Here is a 23,047-nt window from a genome sequence, read left to right on the forward strand (position 1 = left end):
TTCCTAGCAGCCAAGACAAGGAAGCGGATCAGGAAGTGGCGCTGTACGAGCGTGAATTGAGGACACCGGGGCACGGCCACCGAGCAGTTTGTCGGTCACTTTCCCTTCCTGGTTACTGAAGCCATTGCTGTGGGCTGAGAAGGTGAAGCTGCGCTCCTTTGTACGCTGAGGCTATGTAAAGAGCGAGCGCTGAGCTAGGTTGCAGCAGTGTCTATGGAGACCAGTGGCCGTCTGCTGGACGTGCGGCCCTAGGATCTTCTGTCAGCTGTTGTCTGTACTAGCAGCCGCCGCTCTAGATAGAAGTAGCTGCTCCCAGGTGGCTCCATACTGTGTCTCTTCTTCAGCACTATGGTCCCGGATAGCCTGCTCAGGAGTTGGTCATGTCGGAAGGTCCCTCCTTCTCTCCATGTGACTGCATTGAGTTTTGTGGCGGCGACAGAGAGAGCCTGAGATGGACTGAGCTGCACATTATCTCTATTGAGGACTGGCTTTCCTATATTATGCTGGGAAGTCACATGTGGACTGGAAGAGGATGTGAATGTGGAAGCTTGTGACACGTGATGCTCCTGTGAAACTTTCACAGCTTGTCTCTGTTCTCCAGAAAATAAGTTTCCTCTGTATGTAGAGAAGCTTTACCAGCTGCATAACATGGGAGAAAATAGCCCAGAACTGGCCCTTATGTCTATGGAAGAAGAGGAGGACGTATGCCCAGATGACAAGATGAGGAAGTGGTTCCTGGATAAAGGAGGGCGAGAAGTAGCCACAGTATATGATACCACCACTGTCCTCATAGAGCAGGATCAGCAGCCCTCGGAGGAAGAGGAGGAGGAGGATGATGATGAAGAGGAGGAGGATGAAAGTAACATCGGCACTAATTTACCATTCCTAGATGCTGCTAATGAAGAAGGCCTGTTGCTTATGTCTGATCAGGATGCTATGTCTCAAGGATATGTCCAGCACATCATTTCTCCAGATCAGATTCACCTTACTATTAACCCTGGTTCTACTCCTATGCCCAGGAACATTGAAGGAGCCACGCTGACCCTACACTCTGAGTGCCCAGAAACAAAGCAAAAGGAGGTAATGTAGATACACAACATCTTTACATATTGATATGTGAATTTCACCCCTTCAAGCAGACATTTCCACATCTCCAACAAGTCCAGCTTTGTTCATCAAGTAATAGTCACTGCTCCACTGATTGTGATATAGTTGGAATTTTTTCTCTAGCATCCATTGTTCCCAAGCAAACAGTGCTGTTGGTTTTGGTTTCTGTTATGATATTTAGACTCAGGCAGGAGAAGACGGGGGTTTACTTCTAAGCTTTGACACTGGCTGCCTCTGAGTGGAGATTAGAATCAAACCCCACCACCACTCCCGCCCCTGCCTGACACCGCCCTTGCCTGACACCGCCCTTATGACATTACGGAGCACAAATAGCATATTAGGCACCAAAACTATCTGTGGTTGTTGCTCAGAAGCAGTGGGGTAACTGTGCTGGAATCAGTGGAGGGGCAGCTATTAATGGATGATAAGAACTTGATTTGGTGGAGGTGGTGAAAGGTTGTATTTAAGGAGGACCTTTCATCACTTGGGGCACATGTGGTTTTATATATTGCTTGAAAGCACTGTTGGCTTTCACTATCTGTTCCCCTGCTGAAGAGATATTGGTGCCGGTACCGTAGCTCTTCACCGTCAGAAGGGCGTTCCTGATAGTAAGTCAGGTACGCCCTTCCTCACAGCAGCGCCTATTGTGCTGTACTGTGAGAGTGGGAAGGAACATCTATAGATATACTATCAGAAGAGGGAGGGGGTGTTCCTTCCCACTCACACAGTACAGCGCTATAGGTGCTGCTGTGAGGAAGGGCGTTCCTGACTTACTATCAGGAATGCCCTTCTGACGGTGAAGAGCTACGGTACCGACACCGATAGCTCTTAACCGGGGGGACAGATCGTGAAAGCCGACAGTGCACTGAATTCAGCGCACTGTTGGCTTTCTAGCGGTGTATAAAACAGCATGTGCCCCAAGTGATGAAAGGTCCTCTTTAATATAACCTGTCACTGCTCCTGACATGTCATAACAGGGCTGCTTCCCTGCACAATCTAATCCTGGCAGCACTGACTGGCAGTATCAGAATGTGCAGAATGTAACACCCCCCCAGAGGGTAACACCCTTTTGTCAACATAATTATAAATGTTTAGGAGAAATAACAGGAACATCACAGCAGAGTAACAAGAGAAGATGTTCCAGAACTGTTATTTTGTGGGTCATACAAGTATTTACTAAACAGACTTGTAAAGAGTTGACAGATCTTGTTTAAAGGGGTCGTCCAGAATTTTATTTATTTTTTAGTAATGGCCTATTCTTAGTAGTCGATAAATATCTAATGGATGGGGGGCCAGCAGCTGTACAGCTGTTTGGGGATGTTTTTGGTCACAATACTACACAGTGTACAGAGCTTGGAGCAGATAGCTCCATACAGTGGCCAGTTGCTTTTACTTCAGCTCAACTTCCATTGATATCATTGGGAGCTAAGGTACAGTAATGGCGCCAAGCCATCTGCTTCTGTGCACTTCATAGTATGGGCACTGGATGCAGCCCAGAAGCGGATCTGTACAGGGAATAACTGTCACACCCCCACTGACTTTATATTTATGGCGTATCCTAAGGATAAGTTATCAATTAAAAAAAATATTCCTGGACAACCTCTTTAATCCAGTAAGAAGATAGACTGCATGTAGTCACTGGTGGAGAGCCGCTTACAAGTCAGATAGCAATGTTATTTCAGGTGGCCTGTGAAGTTTCTGGGCATTTTCTGGATGCTCTTATTAAAGTGCCCCTGCCTGTAGATAATTTCGAGCAAGCTTTTCCTCTGATGTTTATGATGTAGTAGTTTCCTCAGATTATTGCATTTAGAGGCACAAGGTTCATCTTTATTGCTGTCTTATTATTTGCCTTGATTTATAAAGTGCCAACTCTTCTGACATGATAGTTCTGGTTGTTGTGATTTATGTAACACATGAATGGGAGTCATTATTTCTTAATCTATTTTAGTAAAACTTGTAAACTCCCGTTAAAGGCGTAATCCCATGAACATAATCATATCTATATTTGTAGAGAACTGAAAGTTTTAAATGGTTTGGCAAATATAAGTAGGTAAAAACTCTGCAGAGTTTTAAAATTTTTCTCTAACCATCTTGGTGGTGACAGTCTGTTGTCTTGATTGGTTGCGAATAAATACTACCATGAAAGTATCTATGGTCTGGGACTTGTCAGGAACCCAGCCATGATTTTCTTATTGTAGCTGGGATATTACATGTATCACAAGATATCTCATCCACAATAAGGGAATCATGGCTGATTTTCTGATCTTAGAAAGGTCCTGCAGTGATGGTCATATCCACTGGCAACCGATCAAGACAATAACCAGAAGATACTTAGAGAAAATGTTTAATTACTTAGATTTGCAAAAAAATATTTAACTTTTAATTATCTACAAATTTAAAAATTGCTTTGTTCATGGGAATACCTCTTTAAGTAGCTAAGGCTGGGCAAGTAATTGAAAAATAACCAAAATTGAAAGTCCCTCGCGAACCCCTGGTTCATATTAGCGTATGCATTCTGTACAGGGAGAGTCCGCATGGAGACCCCCCCGGATGGAATACAATTGCAAGCGCTGTGCTGTCAAAGCGCATGGACCCCATAGACTATAATGGGAACCGTGTGCTTGGCGCACACTGCGCGCACAAAACATTGACGCTCCCACCGATCAGCTGTTAGAAGTGGCTATGGCACTCGTATGAGCGGCATGACCCCTTACCTGTTGTAACACATCTAGAGATGAGCAAGTACTTTTCAAAACGTCCGTTTTGAATAGCACACACCGATAGGAATGAATGGAAGCGGCCGGCACGCAGACTTTGCTGGCGGCCGACCGCTTAACCCCATGTGTGCCGGCTACGTCCATTCATTCCTATGGGTCCGTGCTATTCGAAACTGGAGTTTCGAATAGTACTCGCTCATCTCTAATCACATCCCATCTTTTTCATCCTTGTCCCATTCAGTGATATAAGTTGAAGCTGTAATTGCATTGCACTGCTACCATAAGGCCTCATTCGCACGACAGTGAAAAATGGCTTTCACACTGCCATTTTTAAAACTATGAATGTCCAGGGGTCTATTCACATGTCAGTTTTTTTTTTTTTTTTGTTTGTTTTTTTTAATGTCCCATCATGTGCATTAGGCCTATAGAAGACAGTGTGTGATGTAAGTAGTGAAGGGGTCACGGCACTTGTATGCATACTGCAGCCTCTTCAAATGACTAAACAGCAAGGTTCCTGGGCATTGGATCCCCACTGATCTTAGTGATGACCTATTGTGAGAATAGGTTATCAATAAAAAGGAATTGGCAAACTCTTTTAACTTTTGTAATCTTTCACCATAACCTCTACTGGAAATAGAATTCGGTCTCATGCATGAGTACAACACTTTACACAGATTCCTTTACAGGTTCCTTAGACACTTATAGGGACATTATTGTCACCCCTGCAGAAAAAAAAAAAAAAAAAAAGGTTGGGCAGTTAATAAAACTGACCTGTTTGTTGTCAAAGTGATCTTTCAGTTACCCTACTCCATCTGCCCTCTCTATCTACAAACAGTTAATAACCTAGAAGTGGTAATAATCTAGGCAGCAATAGCGCTCCTTATCCAACCAGCTGCAAGAAATGTTCCTTAGATTCTATTCACCTACTTTTCACATGATTAGTTGCTTGTTGTTGGTTTGAGTATTTCCATGTAAATGCATCTCAGGCCATATGGTGGACCTAGTCTTACAATATGCCATTGCTGACCTGGTTACATTCTGTCCATACTACTATTGATGCATTTCATATGCAGCATGAATTTTATTAATTAACAAGGCTCATGTATAAAGTGGTTGTCCACGACTGGGTATTGATAGCCTATCAAATTCATGTGGTCTGCTGACCGTCACCCCAACTGGTTTGTACTCTGAATCAGCTGTGTGGAGTATGAACAGCTAATCGGTGGGGGTCCTGAATATTGGACTCCCTCCAATATTAGATAATATATTGTAGGCCTTTAAAGGCGGTTATTAAGATTTAGAAAAAAAACAAACCCCTGCGGATATCATGCTTTTACATGCATACATTATGTGATGGATGCAGCAGTCATGTGCACCATTACTGACGTTGTGGCAGTAACGTGCTGCTTGAATACAACATGAGACTGCAGATTCACAGAGCACAATAGTAAGTGTCAGCGTTGGATCTCTGCCGTGGATATACACACAGATTGGCTCAAAAATTCTTGGCCTTTTTGTTCTCCGTATGGTGTAGACCGAAGGCCCCACAACGGCTTTCCTGAACACATGAATGGGGTTGTGAAGTCCCTATTAGTTTATATAGGAGGTGGATTCAGGGTATATATAATGTGACTTTCTTGTGAAATTCTCGTCAAATCATTAACGTGTGAGCTTGAGGGCCGTATACTAGGGGTTTGGAGTTGAAAAAAAAAGTTATTTTTAAAATTAAGTGGAGCAACATGTCTGGAGGCTCAAGAAGTGTAACATAAATAAGCATACTCGCCTGTCCCCAGCACTCCATTGCCCACCATCTCTGTCTGATGTGGGTCCTGGCTGTGGAAAAATAAAGCACTTGGAGCTGGTGTTTTTTTTCGTTTACACAAGCCGATGATCAGCTGAAAGAACATTCACGTAAAGATGTACGCAGATTAGTGAGCAAATGCTCGCTTGTTGGCTGATCATAAAATCATTGATTCTTAGGATATGGGATATGCATGAGTGATAATGTAACTGCATGGAAGGAGCGATCACACAGTAGAGGTCAGGTTGGTATACAGTAGAAAGAACATTAAGTAAATGGAAATTGCTGCAGAATCTGTTCCTAAAATATCTGGAGAAGTCATTTTTCTTTGATTTGGTTATTGTCAGCTGTTTATGGCTTCTCACTTCATCTGCCCGCAGTAAACACACTGTTGTGTAATCTTATAGCAAGGCTTCTTTGCACACATCGCTGCGCCTCTTTTTCAGCCATGACAATGCAGTTTTTATAGTGTTACACAACAAGAAGGTGGGTCATTAATGATAATCCCAGCATTGATGGGTGGGGAACAGTAAAGCTTTTACACACGGCGTGGATTGTACTAATTGTAGTTATCAGTACATAGTACTATGAGTCCTGTACTTCTAGTCTAGTCTTTAATAAAAGGGTTATCCAGAATTTTAAAATTGATCATCTGTCTTTATGTGGTGGTGATCCAAATTCTACAACCAAACTGGATCAGCTGTGTCCCCATGCTAGCATGAGTTGTAGTGCTCACTGTGTTTTTCAGGTGTGAGTATAGGATATCTACACCAGTTCCTATCCGGGAGTGCACCTAATATAATAACTCAGACATGCTTTGCCCAATTTGGGCCTTTATTAAGACTGGTGTACAAACGGTCCACTTGGCAATGACTGTCATGCTGTCTTCTCTGAGCTTCATGATAACAAGTAATTTCCTGTTGGATTCTACCATATTCTGTGACCTGGATATGACAGAAAGTCACTGTAGTAATACCTCCAGATCGCTCTGCACTCTGGGATGACAAAATATATGACACCCAAATCCAATTATCACCAGGTACCTCGCATAACCTAGCAAGTCTGCATTCTGAGACGCAGAAGACATGGCGCTTCAGTCATCTTCTTGGCAATTGTCTGCACTCTCCACTAATTCTCATTTCCCGCCATCTCATTTTGTGAATATTTCCTCAAAATGCTGATGGCTCTAGACACTGAACCCTTCCCCCCCCAGATGGAGGGGACAGTCTGTCAGGTAACAAGTACCCAGCAGCTAAAATCTTGCGAGGTTTGTGCGGCCTCATACAGGTACTGATACAAGTACTTCTTACAAAACAAGCCAGGCTAGAGCAGGCCCTCATGCCAGTTAGGTCGAATACTACCCAACTAACCGACCGTCTCCACAGCTCTGGAAACGGCACTGTCTATTGCACAGGCCTGACTTTGATTCCTAACACGCCACTTGATGATGAAGGAAATAGAGGTCAGAGTAGGAATGATCTCTTGAGCTGGTCGCCCAAGATGATCTTTTTTTATAAAGTGCAAACTATATTCAGCGCTGTCACTCAGACCAGTGGGGGCAACTTTCCACAGACAGAGTCCAGTTCTCTGGACCCGTCGATCCACTTAACCCTTGTGTTGTACTTTGTCACCTCCATCACTACATGGAAAAAGAAAGTATTTTGAGAGATGCCTAGCCTGGTGGATTTTAAACATGTTTCACTATATTTACTGCTCTGCACCATACAACCCATCTTGCAACGGATTAAGAATACATATGGCACTTTATCAGTGGATTCAACCCTTCCACCTGGTTGAAACTCCGAGGCCTACTTATGAATGCAAGATGTCCTGCCTGGAATGTTACAGTCTCTAAATGCTGGCTCTGTTGCCATCCTTGACTTGCTCACCTTGGAAGACTCTACGCTCTTTCTCAAAGACGCATGGTAGTTCTCAATAGTATATACCCTCAACAGAGTCCCTTTTAAGCACTGGATTTTATTTATTTTTTTGAATTTCTTTGTACTTGATATAATATTCTCTCACCTCCCCTGCCTCAGGACACATTTGCGCACGTGGTAGTATGCATCTAAAATTGTACTTTTGATGTCCTTTAACAGAAAGTCTTCTGAAATAGTTCATATATATCATGATCTTCTATTGCAGGTGAAGCGCTATCAGTGTACATTTGAAGGCTGTCTTCGTACATACAGCACAGCAGGCAACCTGCGCACTCACCAGAAAACTCATCGAGGAGAATATACATTTGTATGTAACCAGGAGGGCTGCGGAAAGGCATTTCTTACCTCATACAGCCTCAAGATCCATGTTCGTGTACACACTAAGGAGAAGCCCTTTGAATGTGATGTGCAAGGTTGTGAAAAGGCTTTTAATACTCTTTACAGGTGAGATTTTCATGTAGAATCAGAGGAAGCCTCATCAAAGGAATGGGTGATTCTTTACAGAGAGTTTGTAATGGGTAACTTAGCACCGTGACTGCTTAGGTTCACTTAGGGTAATATATATATATATATATATATATATATATATATATATATATATATATAAATTTTTTATTTCTTTTTAATTTATAACTTCAGTCTCTGCAACAGAGGGATTACAGAAACCACCAATGGAAAGGGAGTTACTTCATCCTACATATGAAGTGTTTGTCTTGTGATTGAATATTAGATTAAAGTGCAAAACAGCACCTTTTCAGTTAGTCATTCTTATTGGCTGCCCTGTATAATAACAGGAATCTCCACAGGATCCAGACAGTGGGACTAAGTTCCTGGGCATGTTTGATCACCAGAATGTAGACACAGGAACTTTTTTTTTTTTTCATTGATTGCAATAAAACTTATATTTTGCTTGATTTAAAGAGGACCTTTCACCATTTTGCCCACAGGCAGTTCTATATACTGCCGGAAAGCTGACAGTGCGCTGAGTTCAGCGCACTGTCGGCTTTCCCCATCTGGGCCCAGTGTGAAGAGCTTACGGTCCGGTACCGTAGCTCTTCTATGGCCAGAAGGGCGTTTCTGACAGTTAGCCAGAGACGTCCTTCTTCACAGCACAGCCAATCGCGCTGTGCTGTGAGAGCCGGGAGCATGATTGGCTGTGCTGTGAAGAAGGACGTCTCTGGCTGTCAGAAAAGCCCTTCTGACCATAGAAGAGCTACGGTACCGGGACCGTAAGCTCTTCACACCGGGCACAGATCGGGAAAGCCGACAGTGCACTGAACTCAGCGCACTGTCAGCTTTCCGGCAGTATATAGAACCGCCTATGGGCAAAATGGTGAAAGGTCCTCTTTAATAATATTTATTCATGTGACAGTCCTCTCAAAGGGTCTTTCTTGTAATTACAAATGGATAGTGTCCAGCAAATAAGGCCCTATTAGCTTAGCTTGAATATTGGTTCAGGGCTATTATCAACGAGTACTGCAAGAAACACTACCTATAATAGCCCTGTTTAGTAGAGCTGAAGATGATCTGACAAATGGGCGAATGCTCTCTGGTTGGCCAGTCACATTTTTTATGAAAGATACAAGCTATCAGCAGCACATTACCCTGTGTGATCGGGGCAGTGCTGCTGATTACTCAAACAGTGGAAGGGGGAGATAAAGCTTCTTCCTAATTTACTTTGGCCTGTGTAACAAGTGCCTATCAATGTGTTTCTTGTTGATAGGCATTCCTGCGGGCTGACAGCAGGCATTCTAATATGGCCATTATACTGTAGATGCTTTTTATAAATGCACTTGGTAGTAGTGGTAGGCATTTGCGAAATTCATTAGGTTCACCAAGCAAGCAAGGGTAGAATTAGCTCCTTACAATGTTTGTAGCCCTTTCTAATAAGGTTTAATCCCAACAGGTATTGTTGAGGTAATAAATGTGTAGAGGAACAAAGAGAATGAGTTGGCCTATTCATCTGGTTAATGGAACTGGTCATTTGGTATAATATAATCTAGCTCTGGCCGCGTCCTGTTTATCCCTGCCCACAAATTTTCTTTCTTTTCTTTTTTTTTTTTTATAGTTTCCCTGTTCTAGACTAGCCATACTCCATTGTATTATTTAACCCTTTTTCTGCCAGAGGTTTATTAGCATTTAATCTTTGCTACCCATATTAAATATTAACCTCCTAAACACCTAGAACATTCATCTCACCTATGCCTATGTTTACCCACACATACATCTTCAAACAGGAATGCTTATATTAAGAATAACTTTGTATAACGATGTGCAAGAATGTAGTGAGTTTTTTTTTTTTGTCCTAAGATTTTCTATATGTAGCAGGGCTATGTTCACATCTGCATTGGATTCTCTATTAGAAGCCATCTCCTCAGATTGCATCGAAATTACTGCAAAAAAAAACCCCCCCAAAAAACAAACCACAGTGTGAACAGTGCCTTACTTTCAAAAATTGCTGAATAAGTATAATATAGTGATTTTCCTTCCATAGATTAAGAGCACACAAAAGACTCCACACAGGGGAAACATTCAATTGTGTGACAGAAGGCTGCAGCAAGTATTTCACTACCCACAGTGATTTACGGAAGCACATTCGCACGCACACACGGGAAAAACCATTCCGGTAAGTTTCTATCTATTCATTTTCTCTTTTTAACGTTATGATTTCTACCTCCGCTGAACAATATCTCATTTATTCTTTTCCCTCCCATTAAAAGTACTAAAACACTGGGAATGTTGCGTTTTTCTCCTGACTGCTGCCGTCTAGGGCATTTGTTGGGTACAGAGTCTTGTTCTGATTTTGGGTCAGTGTAGCTATTCCCTGGATCACCTCACTTCTTATAACGCTACAATATAAAATATTAAACCACTTTTTCTCACATAATAGTATTTCTGCACCTTTGTCTTAATAACTTTATTAGATTCCATACCTACTGTACCTAGTCAGTCATGTGTTCTATTACAGAACCTTCTTGCACTTAATGAGATTTCATTTCATCATTGAGAAGTTAAAAGGAAAGGTTGAGAGGTTTTTTGTTTGTTTTTTCACTCCGAAAGCTAAATTCACATTCTCAATTATTTATCTGTTATCCAAATGCAGTGTTTTTGGGAGTGCAGTTGATCTATAAAATCTATATGCGCACACGTATATGCGCATGAATATCAGATATATGCAGCTTGTATTGGTAGATATATGCATACATTGAGCAGCTGACTGCTATCCAACTCAATATAATTGTACACCATAACTGCATAAATTTGGGATATATCTATATTTTTATTTTCCCCTGCCTTTATGTTGCAGATGTGACCATGATGGATGTGGCAAAGCATATGCTGCAAGCCACCACTTGAAAATACATGCTCGGAAACATACAGGTGAGCGATATAGTGCTGTGCCATTGTGTGTACAAAGTCATGTATATTGAGGCTATTTTGTCTGATTTTTGTGATCATCTCTTTCTAGGAGAGAGACCATTTTTTTGCACCAGTGATGGATGTGAGAAAACATTCAGCACACAGTACAGCTTAAAAAGTCACATGAAGGGCCACGATCTTACCGGTGTGGATGATCAATTCCCCAACAATTCAGAGGTATTGAAGGAAACTAAGGTTTATGTATACCTGCCCAATGTAATAAGTGACTTCTGAACCACTAATCATTTAATGTGCATAGAGGTGTCTGGACTCTGACAGCAGATGTTAGGGAAATGTGCATGTGGGATTTCATGCTCAATCCTTTGTTCTGAATGTAGATAAGTTGCCCCAGAGGTGACTGTCTAAATACTACTCTCTCCTTAATGGGAAAACACGTGCATATTCTTGGGGTATTGGGGAATAGCTTCCTTCTAAACAAATATCTAGCAGACAGCCATTATATAGCTATAATGTGGGTCTATGCAGGAATCTCCATAAAAATAATTTCAAACTGTGAATAAAGATTTGGCATTTTATACACTGGTACTAATCCCCCCCGCTCCCACTTACATGAGCTTATAGAATGTTGAATTAAGCCCCTGTTTTAGGTGCTATACTGTCTATGCCAAAAAAATAAGAATAAAGCTGTTGTGTTGCTCACACTCATAACTCTTGTTATTTTTCAGGACACAAACCATTGGCTCTGCCTCAATTATTTAAGCACTTTATCCAGTGATTCAGAACTGCGGGAAAACACAGATGGAGTAAGTCTTTTAGGAAAGTAGATGTAAATGATATGTTATAGTGTAGAGCTTGATAGCATATTGTCTGACCACTCGAACAAAGGAGCAACTTCTTCAAACTTGACATACAAACATTAACTTATCTAGTGAATTCTAGTGCTGCCAATTCCGAAGCTTATCTTCTTGTCCATAAAATAAAAAAAGAAAATTTTTTTTTTTTTACATAACTCACTCCACTTCAGATAAGTGGCTGTGACTTACCAGCCTTATTACCTGTTTCTCAAGGCATAGATTGCAGGCATCTTTACTCCAGTAAAAAAAAATGGTCATAACCCTTTCAGGAAAATGTGGCTGGCAAAGAAAAACCACTTTACCAAAAATTGACAAAAGTTAAATTTAAAAAGTTCAACTTTATTACGCCACAAAAGTGGCATACAACAATAATAAATGTGCCTAACTGTTGGATTGCCTTAGACCAGAAAGAAGTGAATAACAAGCAAAAATAGTTACTGTAAGGTGCTGAGATTTTCATTAGTTTACATCATGAATTAAAAAAATAGTCGAAATGCTCTTTTATCTATTGGCCAACCATGTAGTCTCTAGAGTAGTGATTAGTCTGGGTTTACAGCACTGGGACCCCCACCCATTAGTATAATCATTGATGGTATATTGCTCAGATATTCTGTACTGCCAAAGTAAACCGCCTGTAGTATTCAAAATTTTCATTTGTTTTGAGTAAATATCAAAAAGATCCCTGGTACAAAGAAAACAATGTGTGTAGAGAGATTGGGGGGGAGTATTTTTTTAATCTGATGGACCAAACCTATAACAAAACATACATATATCATAACACTTTTTTTTTTCTTTTTCTGACCTAGAGTCCTGGACAAGCCCTGGGCTCATTATTATCACCAAACCTATTCCAGTCCATATTTCAGAGTCCGGAAAACACAGAAGATAATGATTCTGCTAATCAGACAGGTACAAGAATAACTGAAATGTGTATAGGAGTGTCTGGACTGTACCTTGAGAACAGATGTATATCATAAAAAACGTGAAATGAGCTTTTTGGGATTTTTTTATTTTTTTTTACCACATTTGACATCTTATTTATCTGTGTAGTGATTGGTGGGGTTAGCTGCTGAGTTATCTGTATGGTAACTGCCATTAAATTGAAGACCTCTGGTTCACTAGCATATACTCCTGGTGCTGTTTTATCCAGTGCTATAAAACAGTGATAGGCTGTAATTTATCATTATGTCACTTATTGAAGATACCAGTGGCTCCATAATTGACTGCAGTTATATCTACATCCTGAATATACAGCCAGAGTGCTGGTGACCCCACTTCCATGTGCAAGGTCACATGGCTTTGGCCAGGAATGGGCCCAAGTTTTTAACAAGCCTTCTGGCCTTCCTGGTCTTCTTTTGTCAAGGAGAGATGCCTTTTTATAATTCTTCCAACCCCCTTGCTTGGAAATTTTGGTGGGAGATCTCTCCCCTCTCCACAGCTGTAATAGAAAGCTGCCATGTATTCAGCATGTGCCCATCTGCTTCCCATGCCTGCCACCCAGCTTATTCGCACTATACTAACCTCAATAACTGGTGAGTTGCTATTACTTTATTTTTCCCGTTTCTCCTCTGAATCCGGTTTTCCTTTCACTATTTTTCTACGCATTCCTTTTACCCGTTCGTGGGATCACAGTACAGAAGGGGCATTTATGAGATGGTATATCTAATGGTACTGATCCAGAAGGTTCTGTATAAGTTGTTCATGTATATAGAGGGCACTAACCTTTACAGTACACTACATACGAGGAGTTCATTATATGGGCCTGGAATACTGTACTATACCCATGTGACATTGCTTTTTGTACATTATGTAAATAGTTTATTACTTTATTTCTCCACAAATGTAATTTACTTGTGTACACATTTGGTGTTTGTCTGCTCATTTTGTTCTATGCTATGTATTCAACTTATAGAGTCTGAGGAAGGCTTTATTTGAGCCGAAAACATTTACACATATACCATCTGTTGTAACGAATTCCTGTTATCTGAAATAAATCGGAATTGCAATCATAAAAAACAGTGGGATCCTTCTATATATACTGACTACGGATTGGGACCCTATCCCACAGTCTATAACTCCCAGTGACTTTACCACACCTAAATTATCTTCCCTTCTCCCAAGATGAACAGGGAAGACTATTTTGCATGGTCTCTGACACTGCCAAGGGCCTTGAAGCTAAGTTCAGTTGTTATAGGAGGAAAGTATACAAGTGTCAGAAAAATAAATCCATAGTATTACAATTTCTCCACCAGAACGGTTTAGATGTACAATGCAGTTAGGTAGATAACGTTCTCTTGGCATTTGCCAAACCCAGACTCACCCATCAGACTTCCAGATAAAGAAGATTTATCACTTCACACAACACGTTTCCACTGATCCATCTGTTAGGCTTAACATTTGAAGCACCGGTGCCCACCATCAAGGCATTTAGGAACTGTTGTTTTTTTTTTACCGCATCTTTTTTATTTTCGATCTTGTTCTCTCTAACTATTCACGAGACTCCCCTGATGAATTTAGTGTTAGAATTATCAACTGGGGAAATGTGTTCAGTGCGGCAGAGATATTGTAGGCTTGTAGCGGGAGGAAGGTGGACTGACTTTATTTAGAGGTCAGCTGGACATTGTTCCAGTGACTTATAATTTAAACTCTCATAAGTCCAGAAGCACTCCTACTTATAGCAGAGGTGAATATTATATCACTAACATCACTCCATCATTGCACTACCTTCTTTATCTATTAATGATGGTCTATGCCAGGGGTAGGCAACCTTTTCTGTTCGGCGTGCCGATTTAAATTAAAAAATCAAAGATGAGGTCCTCGGAGTGCCGGTCAATAATTGTAAAGCTGACGACACCTACACTAAAGTCATATAGAACAAACCGCAACATAGGGGTGCTGTCATACTGTGCTCCCAGCCACATGCGCTTACCACTATTTGCCTGGATACACATGTTCTTTTCCATTAGAAGCAATGTAAGTACATGCGTAACCCACAATTAGTGGTAATGTATGTGACTGGGAGCAGAGTAAGGTCATACCTGTAAACAGCTGACACACAATGTACCTGTATGCTCCATCCAGTCCTTGACCGTTAGTAACTTCAGTTTTCTGTAAGGGAGCGTTCACACTACCGTCTGTGTCCAACAGCTAGTGTCTGCTGCTAATGTCTGTTCAAAATCTTGTGCGGATATTAGCAGCGGACACTAGCTGTGTCTGTGACATTTTGCATTGATTTAAACGGACACCGGGTGCGTTCTTTTACACTCCGTGCCTGTCCTTAACTGTCCATTCACAAAGATGTCTAACTTTTCAAGCGGACAGCAAAACCCGATATGTAGGTTTTTCTGTCCGCTTGAAAAGTCGGACATCTTTGGGAACGGACACTTAAGGACACCCACGAACAGTAAACGAACGCACCCGATGTCCATTTAAATCAATGCAAAATGTCACAGACACAGCTAGTGTCCGATACTAATATCCGCACAAGATTTTGAACAGACATTAGCAGTGGACACTAGCTGTCGGACACCAACGGTAGTGTGAACGCTCCCTAAGTGAAACGCAGTTTAATTTCAGTCACTTTTAGTTCCTGGCGGTGCAGTAACAGCAAAACCCCAGCCAGAAATTAATCGGTGTCACACTTACAACAAAGTGGCCGCACTGGTGCCCAGGAACTGAATTTGGCTATAATTGCATCTAGTTACAGTGTCACCACCCAATAGAATCACACTAAGGCTGAGGCCCCACATTACATAAATGCAGCTTTTTTATTGCAGATTTAGCTGCGTTTTTCTTTCCGTCAAAGCCAAGAATGGCTAGAAAACGAATGGGAAATATATAGGAAGCTTCTTATAGGTCTCCCTCCTGCTCAATCTACTCCTGGCTTCGGCTCAAAAAAAACAGCAAAATCTGCAACGAAAAAAAGCTGTTTCTGCAACGTGGGGCTTTAGCCTAAGGCTGAGGCGCAGGGAACACAGCTTTTTTTGTTACATATTTTGCTGTGTTTTTCTGAGCCTAAGCCAGGAGTGGATTGAGCAGAAGGGAGACGTATAAGAAGCTTCCTATATATTTCCCATTCCTTCTGTAGCCATTTTTAGCTTTGGTTGAAATAAACCGCATCAAAATCTGCAACAAAAATGCCGCATTTCTGCAACGTGGGGCCTCAGCCTTAGGCCTCCTGTATACAAATGGCACGCATGTGGTTTTCACTGACCTATACATTAGAAATGAATTGACAAGGCTGCAAATGTAGACAGATATAGGGGATGTATAGGACAGATCTAGGGAATGCATAGGACAGATATAGAGGATGTATAGGACAGATATAGGGGATGTATAGGACAGATATAGGGAATGTATAGGACAGATATAGGGGATGTATAGGACAGATATAGAGGATGTATAGGACAGATATAGGGGATGTATAGGACAGATATAGGGGATGTATAGGACAGATATAGGACCTTCTCCATAGTTTTCAGTTCTTCAATTTGGCCCAGATACACAGCCACAAAAAGAATGGCTGTATATATGGGTCAATTGAAATATATAGGTCTGTACTTTTATCCACAGTTGTAGATAAAGAGTCTGGTCATGTGCATTGCAGGTTACAACTCAATGTGCCTCATATGAATAGCAATTAACCCCATCATGTCCCTCACATTAACCCCCTGTGTACTTTACATAAGGGACACGGATATGTGAGACATATGGAGGTAATAAGTGAATATCTTCATTATTTAGGTCCTTTATTAGTACCCCCATATGTCTCACACATCAGTAACCCTTATGTGAGCCACACAGGGTTAATGTGAGGGACATGATGGGGTTAACTGCTATTAATGTGAGGCACATGGAGTTACTAAAACTAAATTAATAAAACCAAATGCCTGACATTAATAAGAATAGTTAGTAACACACACGTACCTGGTGTTTTTACTTTCACTTTGCTTCCTCTCCTCAGGCTGCAGACGGCAGGAGCTTCTCCTCACATGTAGCAGCAGGTCCAGGGAGCCCTTATCCTGTACAGTGAGAGGCTCACCTCTGATTGGTGGGCAGGGAGAGAAGGGGGCGTGTCCTACACCGCAGCTCTACCAGAGCACTGAAAGGACGCTCTCTCTCTCAATTTAGTGTGAAGTCTCAGACTGGCTGCCGTGCCAGCAAAATATGCCTCGCGTGCCAGTCTTGGCACGCGTGCCAGGGGTTGCCGACCCCTGGTCTATGCGTTACTGCTATATCTGGATTTGCCACTAGTTCACATCTTTGTGCAGCATTTTTTCAACCACCAATCCTGAGTAGTAGTAGACAAGACTTATTGAAAACTTGTTTGGCTACAAGGAAGGGTGAATAAATTTTTAGGGTGTGTCCTGTTGACTAGTGACACGTGTATATGTCTAGGTTTTAAATTCCAGAGTAAAAGTTGAATTTTAACTATTATCCCTATCACGCTAGCTTTTTTTTTTTTATTTAAGAATATTTTTGTACTTTACCACAAAAAATAGAATTGGATTACTCAACAAGAAAGGGCATTTTTTTCTACTTCCCTTTTATTATGTCCAATTCCATGAAGGAAATATGGATCAAAAATATTGCCATGTGAATGTGCCCTTATTGTATGTAAACAGAACTCTTCATAAACCTGATGCTGTAGCTATAAGCTTTAATACAATAACCATAGTTGTAAAGTGGACTTACCATACTCTTTATATTGACCCACAGAAGCTCTCTTGAAAAGCTGGACTACAGAAACTCAGCCAGTAGGTCATGCAGAGACCAGCACAACGGATCCTTCATCTCTGGTAACCCCTACTATTAACCCAAACACAGTCTCTGAGGCTTCCCTGCAAGCTGCACCTAGCACGACATCTATGCCTTTACCAGCTGGCACCATAGGATGTGGGACTCATTCAGCACCAGCTGTATCCACCACTTCACCTCAACCGCTGGAAGTACCTGTTCACAATGAGGGTCATTTTACAATCAACCAGAGCAACTTCATAACTCCACAAACCCCACAGCCCTTAGTGGAGGGAATGACTGTGGTTGCAGGACCTACGCTGGTTGCAGGACCTACGCTGCCTGTAGCAGCCCCTTCAGACACTGTTTTACCAACTCTGGTGCAGGCTACAGTTTCCAATACGAATACAGTTCTGGGCAGCAACCCTTCCATAACATTAACACAGACTCCTAATGCTGCCATCTTGCAGCCTAGACTAGTAATGGATGAGCAAAATCTTCAGTGGATTTTAAATGGATCTTCACAAACGCATGAGCAGTCTGTAAGTATTTACTACAGAAGTACAGATTAAAGCTAAGGCACCATTTGTTGGGGCCGATACAGGATGTATGTTGCTGACATCCCTCAGTGGACCTGACTGCGGCAGAAAACAGCCGAAACAGCTGGTTTTTGCTGCAGCTTTTAGTCTCAATTTTGCGACGGCTGACCCCAATTTTTAACCTTTGCATTGTTGGCTAGCATGCAGCAATAATTGACATGCTGTGTTTTCAAAATGCTTGGGTTTGTTTCTAGTGTATGGATGGAATGTCTTTAAATACCGTTCATTACTCTGCTACTATATTTTGCAGCAGGTTAGCCAATGGCTTAACCTACTGTGGGTTCTTAATGTGTGTCATGTCCTAAAGGGGGTTTCCTACGAACATACCCATATTTAAATTTATAGACAAAATTTTAACATTTTTGCAATTATACATAATTTAAAAATTTGCGGAGTTTTAGGATTTTCTTTATCTTAATAATGACAGTCTTTTTTCTTGATCGATTGCCAATTGAGATTACCGTATATAAAGGAACTATGGCCTGGGACATGTTACACGCTCAGCTATGATTTCCTTATTGTGGACAGGTTATTGGGCAGGAACATTTATGAGGAGATAACTGTCCACAATGAGGGTCAGTTCACACATGAAAACCGCCTAGCTTATTTGTGCGAGGTAAAAAACCTCGAGGAGTTTTTTTGACGCTGTTTTTTGCATTCCACGCGGTTTTTGACGCGGTTTTCGCTAGCGGTTTTCGCTAGGGTTTTTTTTCCCTATATGTGCTATAGAAACTGCAGGCAAAAACCGCGCGGTTTTGTGTGCAAAAAACCGCGCGGTTTTTTACCGCGCGGTTTTCGCCTCCCATTCACTTCTATGCAATTCTTCAGGCGTTTTCCGCCTGAAGAAAGGTCATGTCGCTTCTTCAGGCGGAAAACGCTAGGAGGAAAAAAAAAGCTAGTGGTCTACATAGACCACCATGTTAAAGGAGAGGTTTTTGAAGCGAATTCCGCTGTCAAAAACCTCCCCTTTGCCCACGTGTGAACTAGCCCTTAAAAAAAAAAAAAAAATCATGGCAAATCAAAGAAGTTTCTTACATTCATCGCTGTCACCATTAAGAAAAGTCTGCAAAAAAATGGAGTTGCTTAAATTTGCAAACTGCCAGGAAAGTCCTCTTATTAAAAGCTGAGACTGCATGTTTTTGCTGCATGTTTTTGTTTGTTTTTTTTAGCCAAAGTCAGAGTGGATTTAGCAGGATGGAAAAATATAATTCACTCCTTGCATATTCTCCACTCTTTTTCAAGCCACTCTTGACTTGCCAATAACTTCCAAAGCATGTTAATGGGGTTGCAGATAATGCATTCACATGCATGGGATACAGTTGTAGTGTTACATTTTATTTATTTTTTTCAAACTCGCACAAAAATTGAAGATCTAATTTACACAGGGCAGATTTTTTGCAGAAATGTCACTGTGACAATCCATTCCATTTTGTCTAAATGAGCCTATTGTTTGTATTTACATAAGCATGTGGATTTCAAGTCTTATTGAAATCAATATAGTCACAGAATACTATTCAACAAATCTGTGGTGTGTGAGTATAAGCGAAAAGTGTATTTGCAGAAGATCTACTTGTCTTATGTTATATGTTAGACTTATGTCCTGCTTTAGATAATGATCTTTACTTCCTTACACAGCAGCAAGCTCCAAAAGTAGAGAAGGTCTTCTTCACCACTACAGTCCCGCTTTCTGGCACAGGAGGTATGTCCATCAAAAGTAGAAAGGATTGGGAGGCGGGGGTACCTGTATCCACTGTATTCAAGCCCAATGTCGGGTATATATGCCAAAAGAGGTTTGTGATGGACACAGTGACTTCCGTTATCAATAGGGTCTGTTATTGAGCGGAGAAATGGCATCCAAAAGATAGTTGAGACTGAACTGATAATCGCTTGAACAATTGTTCCAAATGAGTGCCCCTTGTAGATATGTGCAGCCGTGAAAAGACATAGGCGGTTTCTCCTTTAGCAACTGATGATGTCTGTGTCAGGGAGCTAAGACGAGCCTCGAGCAGGATCTGGGAGTATAACTTTTTTTTTTTTTTAATAAATTTATTTGTATGTAATATATCAACTGAATGCTCATTGAGGGAGTATAGTGCATTAGGTGGGGGCTCATGAAGGACCACTAGAGAGGATATTAAATAATTTAAGCAGGGGACTCACTTATGGAACTTTTGAATGGGGCTCGCTAATGCGTTAAAACAGCGATGGTAGGCTTAGCCTGTGTGATGGACAGTTCAGGCTTTCTCCCTGCTGAATTTCACCCTGCAGTCTGGGTTTACACGCAGCAGTGAAGACGCATGGTTCTACTCTGTTTGAGGGCTCAGCAGCTGCAGAAATGACAGACTGCTTCATTAGCCATCATTCACTGTGAAAAGAAATATTGGTCACCAGCCAAGCCAATGCTACAAGATGGCAGGGCTGGTCTGAATCCCTGGCAATGAGCTGTAAAGACTGAGAACAGGTATTTGGAGGTATCTGACAAATGGAACAAGATAGATAAAGCAGTGTATTGAGTAAAACAACTTTAAATCTGATCCTGGATATAGGAATATCCATTTAACGGTTACTATGTGCATGTTTTATTCTAAGCTGTTTTTGTTGCAATTTGTCATAATGACGCATTGGCCATCTAACCAAGCAGCCAATAGACGTTCCATGTTTATTTCAGTATGTCTCCTGACACGGTGTCTCTTGTTTAGGTAATGCCGTACAGCAGATTGGATTGAGCCTTCCTGTGATCATCATCAAACAAGAAGAGAGCTGCCAGTGTAACTGTGCCTGTAGAGACTCTGTTAAAGATAAGTCTGTGAACAACAAAGGCTGTTCCACGTCAGAATCTAACACCAACCCAAAACCAGCAGCTGAGCCACCCCCTGACGTTGTCCCCCTCCCACCATCACCCTGTGAAGGAAGCAGTGGACATTTACTCAACTCTACAGACTCTCAACCATGGACACCTTCTTCTATGGACATCTCAGACTTCCTTTCTCTTCAGAGTCCAGAGAATCCATCCTCCCTGGTCCCTGTGGAAGCCTTACTGCAAGGAGACGACATCAGCCTTAGCAGTTTTTCTAAGTAGACTAAAAAATTAAGTGAATGGACTGTTTTTGGATATTTTTGTAGTCTTCTTACTTGCAACATTCAGCATCCATCTCTGGCTAAATAACACATTGAATCCATTTTACTTTTTGGTAGAAGAGCAGAGTCTTTTATTGTATAGAATCCCCTGAGTTGAAGGAAAGTAGTACCTTTACCCTGCAGCACTGATAAGGGTGTACCGCTGGGATACACAGTAACCCATTGCTTTATTGCACTATAAGTCACTTTGTGGATTTTCATGGGGAAAAATATATATGTCACTGGAGTTAATGTTTTATGAGAGATTGTTACTAGACATTTTACAATAGGACAGATATATATAAGATTGTTTTAATATTGGCTTTATTTGCATTTTCTCGAGATGCTGGAAATCTACCAATGATCACGTAAGTTACACAAAGGCTTTTTGTAGCACTACAAATTGATTATAACTGTTGAACGACTTCTATAGTTCAAACAAATACATGGACTTCTATGCATTTTTCTGAACTGCAGCTGTCACTCAGTAGTTAAAATGAGTCACTAGTGCTACCAATTGTCTCAATATAGCCTTCGGCTGTCATCATCTTTGTCACTTCTAAGGTCCAGTTGCTTATACTATTGTATTTCAGTGGTTTTCTGTACTATGTGCTCTCATTCAGTCCCATAGAAATGAACAGAGCAGGCAGCATGGTGGCTCAGTGGTTAGCACTACAGCCTTGCAGTGCTGAAGTCCTGGGTTCAAATCCTGCCTAGGGCAACATCTGTAAGGAGTTTGTATGTTCTCCCCGTGTTTGCGTGGGTTTCCTCCCACACTCCAAAGACATACTGATAGGGGAAAAAAAGAAATAAACAGAGCAGTGGCCACGCATGTGCACCACCGATCCACTGTTGAGGAAAAGTGGTATTAGTGGGAAAACCACTTTAAATAACACTAAATCCCCCCCCCCCAAAAAAAAAAAAAAAGCTGCCACAATTAATAATAGTTGCATGCTAGAAAGGCCAAGGCTTCCCAATAACACATTATGATACTGAACCAATCCTAAATGAGACAAGCTGAGCTGCAAGCATCTGATGTATGACCTCTGGGATTAGCTTGAGATAACATGACTGCTAATACATCCATAAGGGACTCCCTTAACAAGAAAAGCAACAAACTGAAAAGCTATAATTAAAAGTTATCGACTACTGATTGTTAGAAGATGTGAGTTTTTTTTGTGTTTTTAAATTTATATATATTTTTTTTTTATGTAAAAGCATGACCTTATGGTTGAGTGACAATCTCCCAGGAGAATAACACTTGCTAGGGGTCTGCCACTGTTTGATATTGCTGTTAGGAAATATTCAGGGACTTGATGCATTGTTACATTGTGCCTTCCATTGCCAGTAAAATGTGAAAGTGGGAAGATCGTTCTTGCCATAGTAAATATGCCATATACTAAATCTATTTGTGCTACTTCATTGTTTTGCCATAGCCAGCCAAACCTTTTATCCTGCGGACTGCTGCCTGTCTAAATCTTGACAACCTGCTTGTTCTGCCTTCTTGTTAACACTTTTTAGTAATCCTAGTTTCTGCAAAAAATGTGATGGCAGACCCTCGTCGTCTTGTCGCTAGGATCCTGCATACCAAACAGGGAACCAGTAGGCAGAACAGGTACTTTCTGAAGGTTTATACAGAGTAGCCTGTGGCCCACTGGATCTGCTGCTTACAATAAAATGGAGCAGCACGGCTTCACTTATTATGGTCTGTATAATGTTAAACTTTATTTGAAATACTTATGCCATTCTAAAAATACATGATGGCTACGGGCCCTGGAAAATAACACTACCGGTA

At 41.3% G+C, this 23,047-nt stretch overlaps 1 protein-coding gene across 2 annotated transcripts; it reads left to right on the forward strand.

Annotated features, from left to right (window-relative positions):
• Positions 1–15: 15 nt before the first annotated feature.
• Positions 16–23,047, forward strand: MTF1 (metal regulatory transcription factor 1). 2 transcript variants are annotated; one of them, XM_075264459.1, is made up of 10 exons: positions 16–1,080; positions 7,771–8,009; positions 10,060–10,191; positions 10,873–10,946; positions 11,035–11,162; positions 11,672–11,749; positions 12,607–12,709; positions 17,519–18,078; positions 19,771–19,834; positions 20,835–23,047. In XM_075264459.1, exons 1-10 carry the CDS (start codon positions 649–651, stop codon positions 21,212–21,214), a joined length of 2,190 nt encoding a protein of 729 aa, XP_075120560.1. In that variant the 5' UTR covers positions 16–648; the 3' UTR covers positions 21,215–23,047. The 2 variants fall into 2 exon arrangements, with proteins under 2 accessions (XP_075120560.1, XP_075120561.1); XM_075264460.1 differs by having other exon boundaries at positions 19,774–19,834.

Source organism: Leptodactylus fuscus, chromosome 2 (assembly GCF_031893055.1).
Source record: "Leptodactylus fuscus isolate aLepFus1 chromosome 2, aLepFus1.hap2, whole genome shotgun sequence".
Classification (NCBI taxonomy): Eukaryota; Metazoa; Chordata; class Amphibia; order Anura; family Leptodactylidae; genus Leptodactylus; species Leptodactylus fuscus.

Excerpts from the sequence above, each read along its gene's own strand:
- MTF1 (XM_075264459.1), top strand. The coding sequence starts at position 649 with ATGGGAGAAAATAGCCCAGAACTGGCCCTTATGTCTATGGAAGAAGAG. Across the intron at positions 10,192-10,872 it reads ACACGGGAAAAACCATTCCG|ATGTGACCATGATGGATGTG; the intron begins GTAAGTTTCTAT and ends TTTATGTTGCAG. Across the intron at positions 18,079-19,770 it reads CACAAACGCATGAGCAGTCT|CAGCAAGCTCCAAAAGTAGA; the intron begins GTAAGTATTTAC and ends TTCCTTACACAG.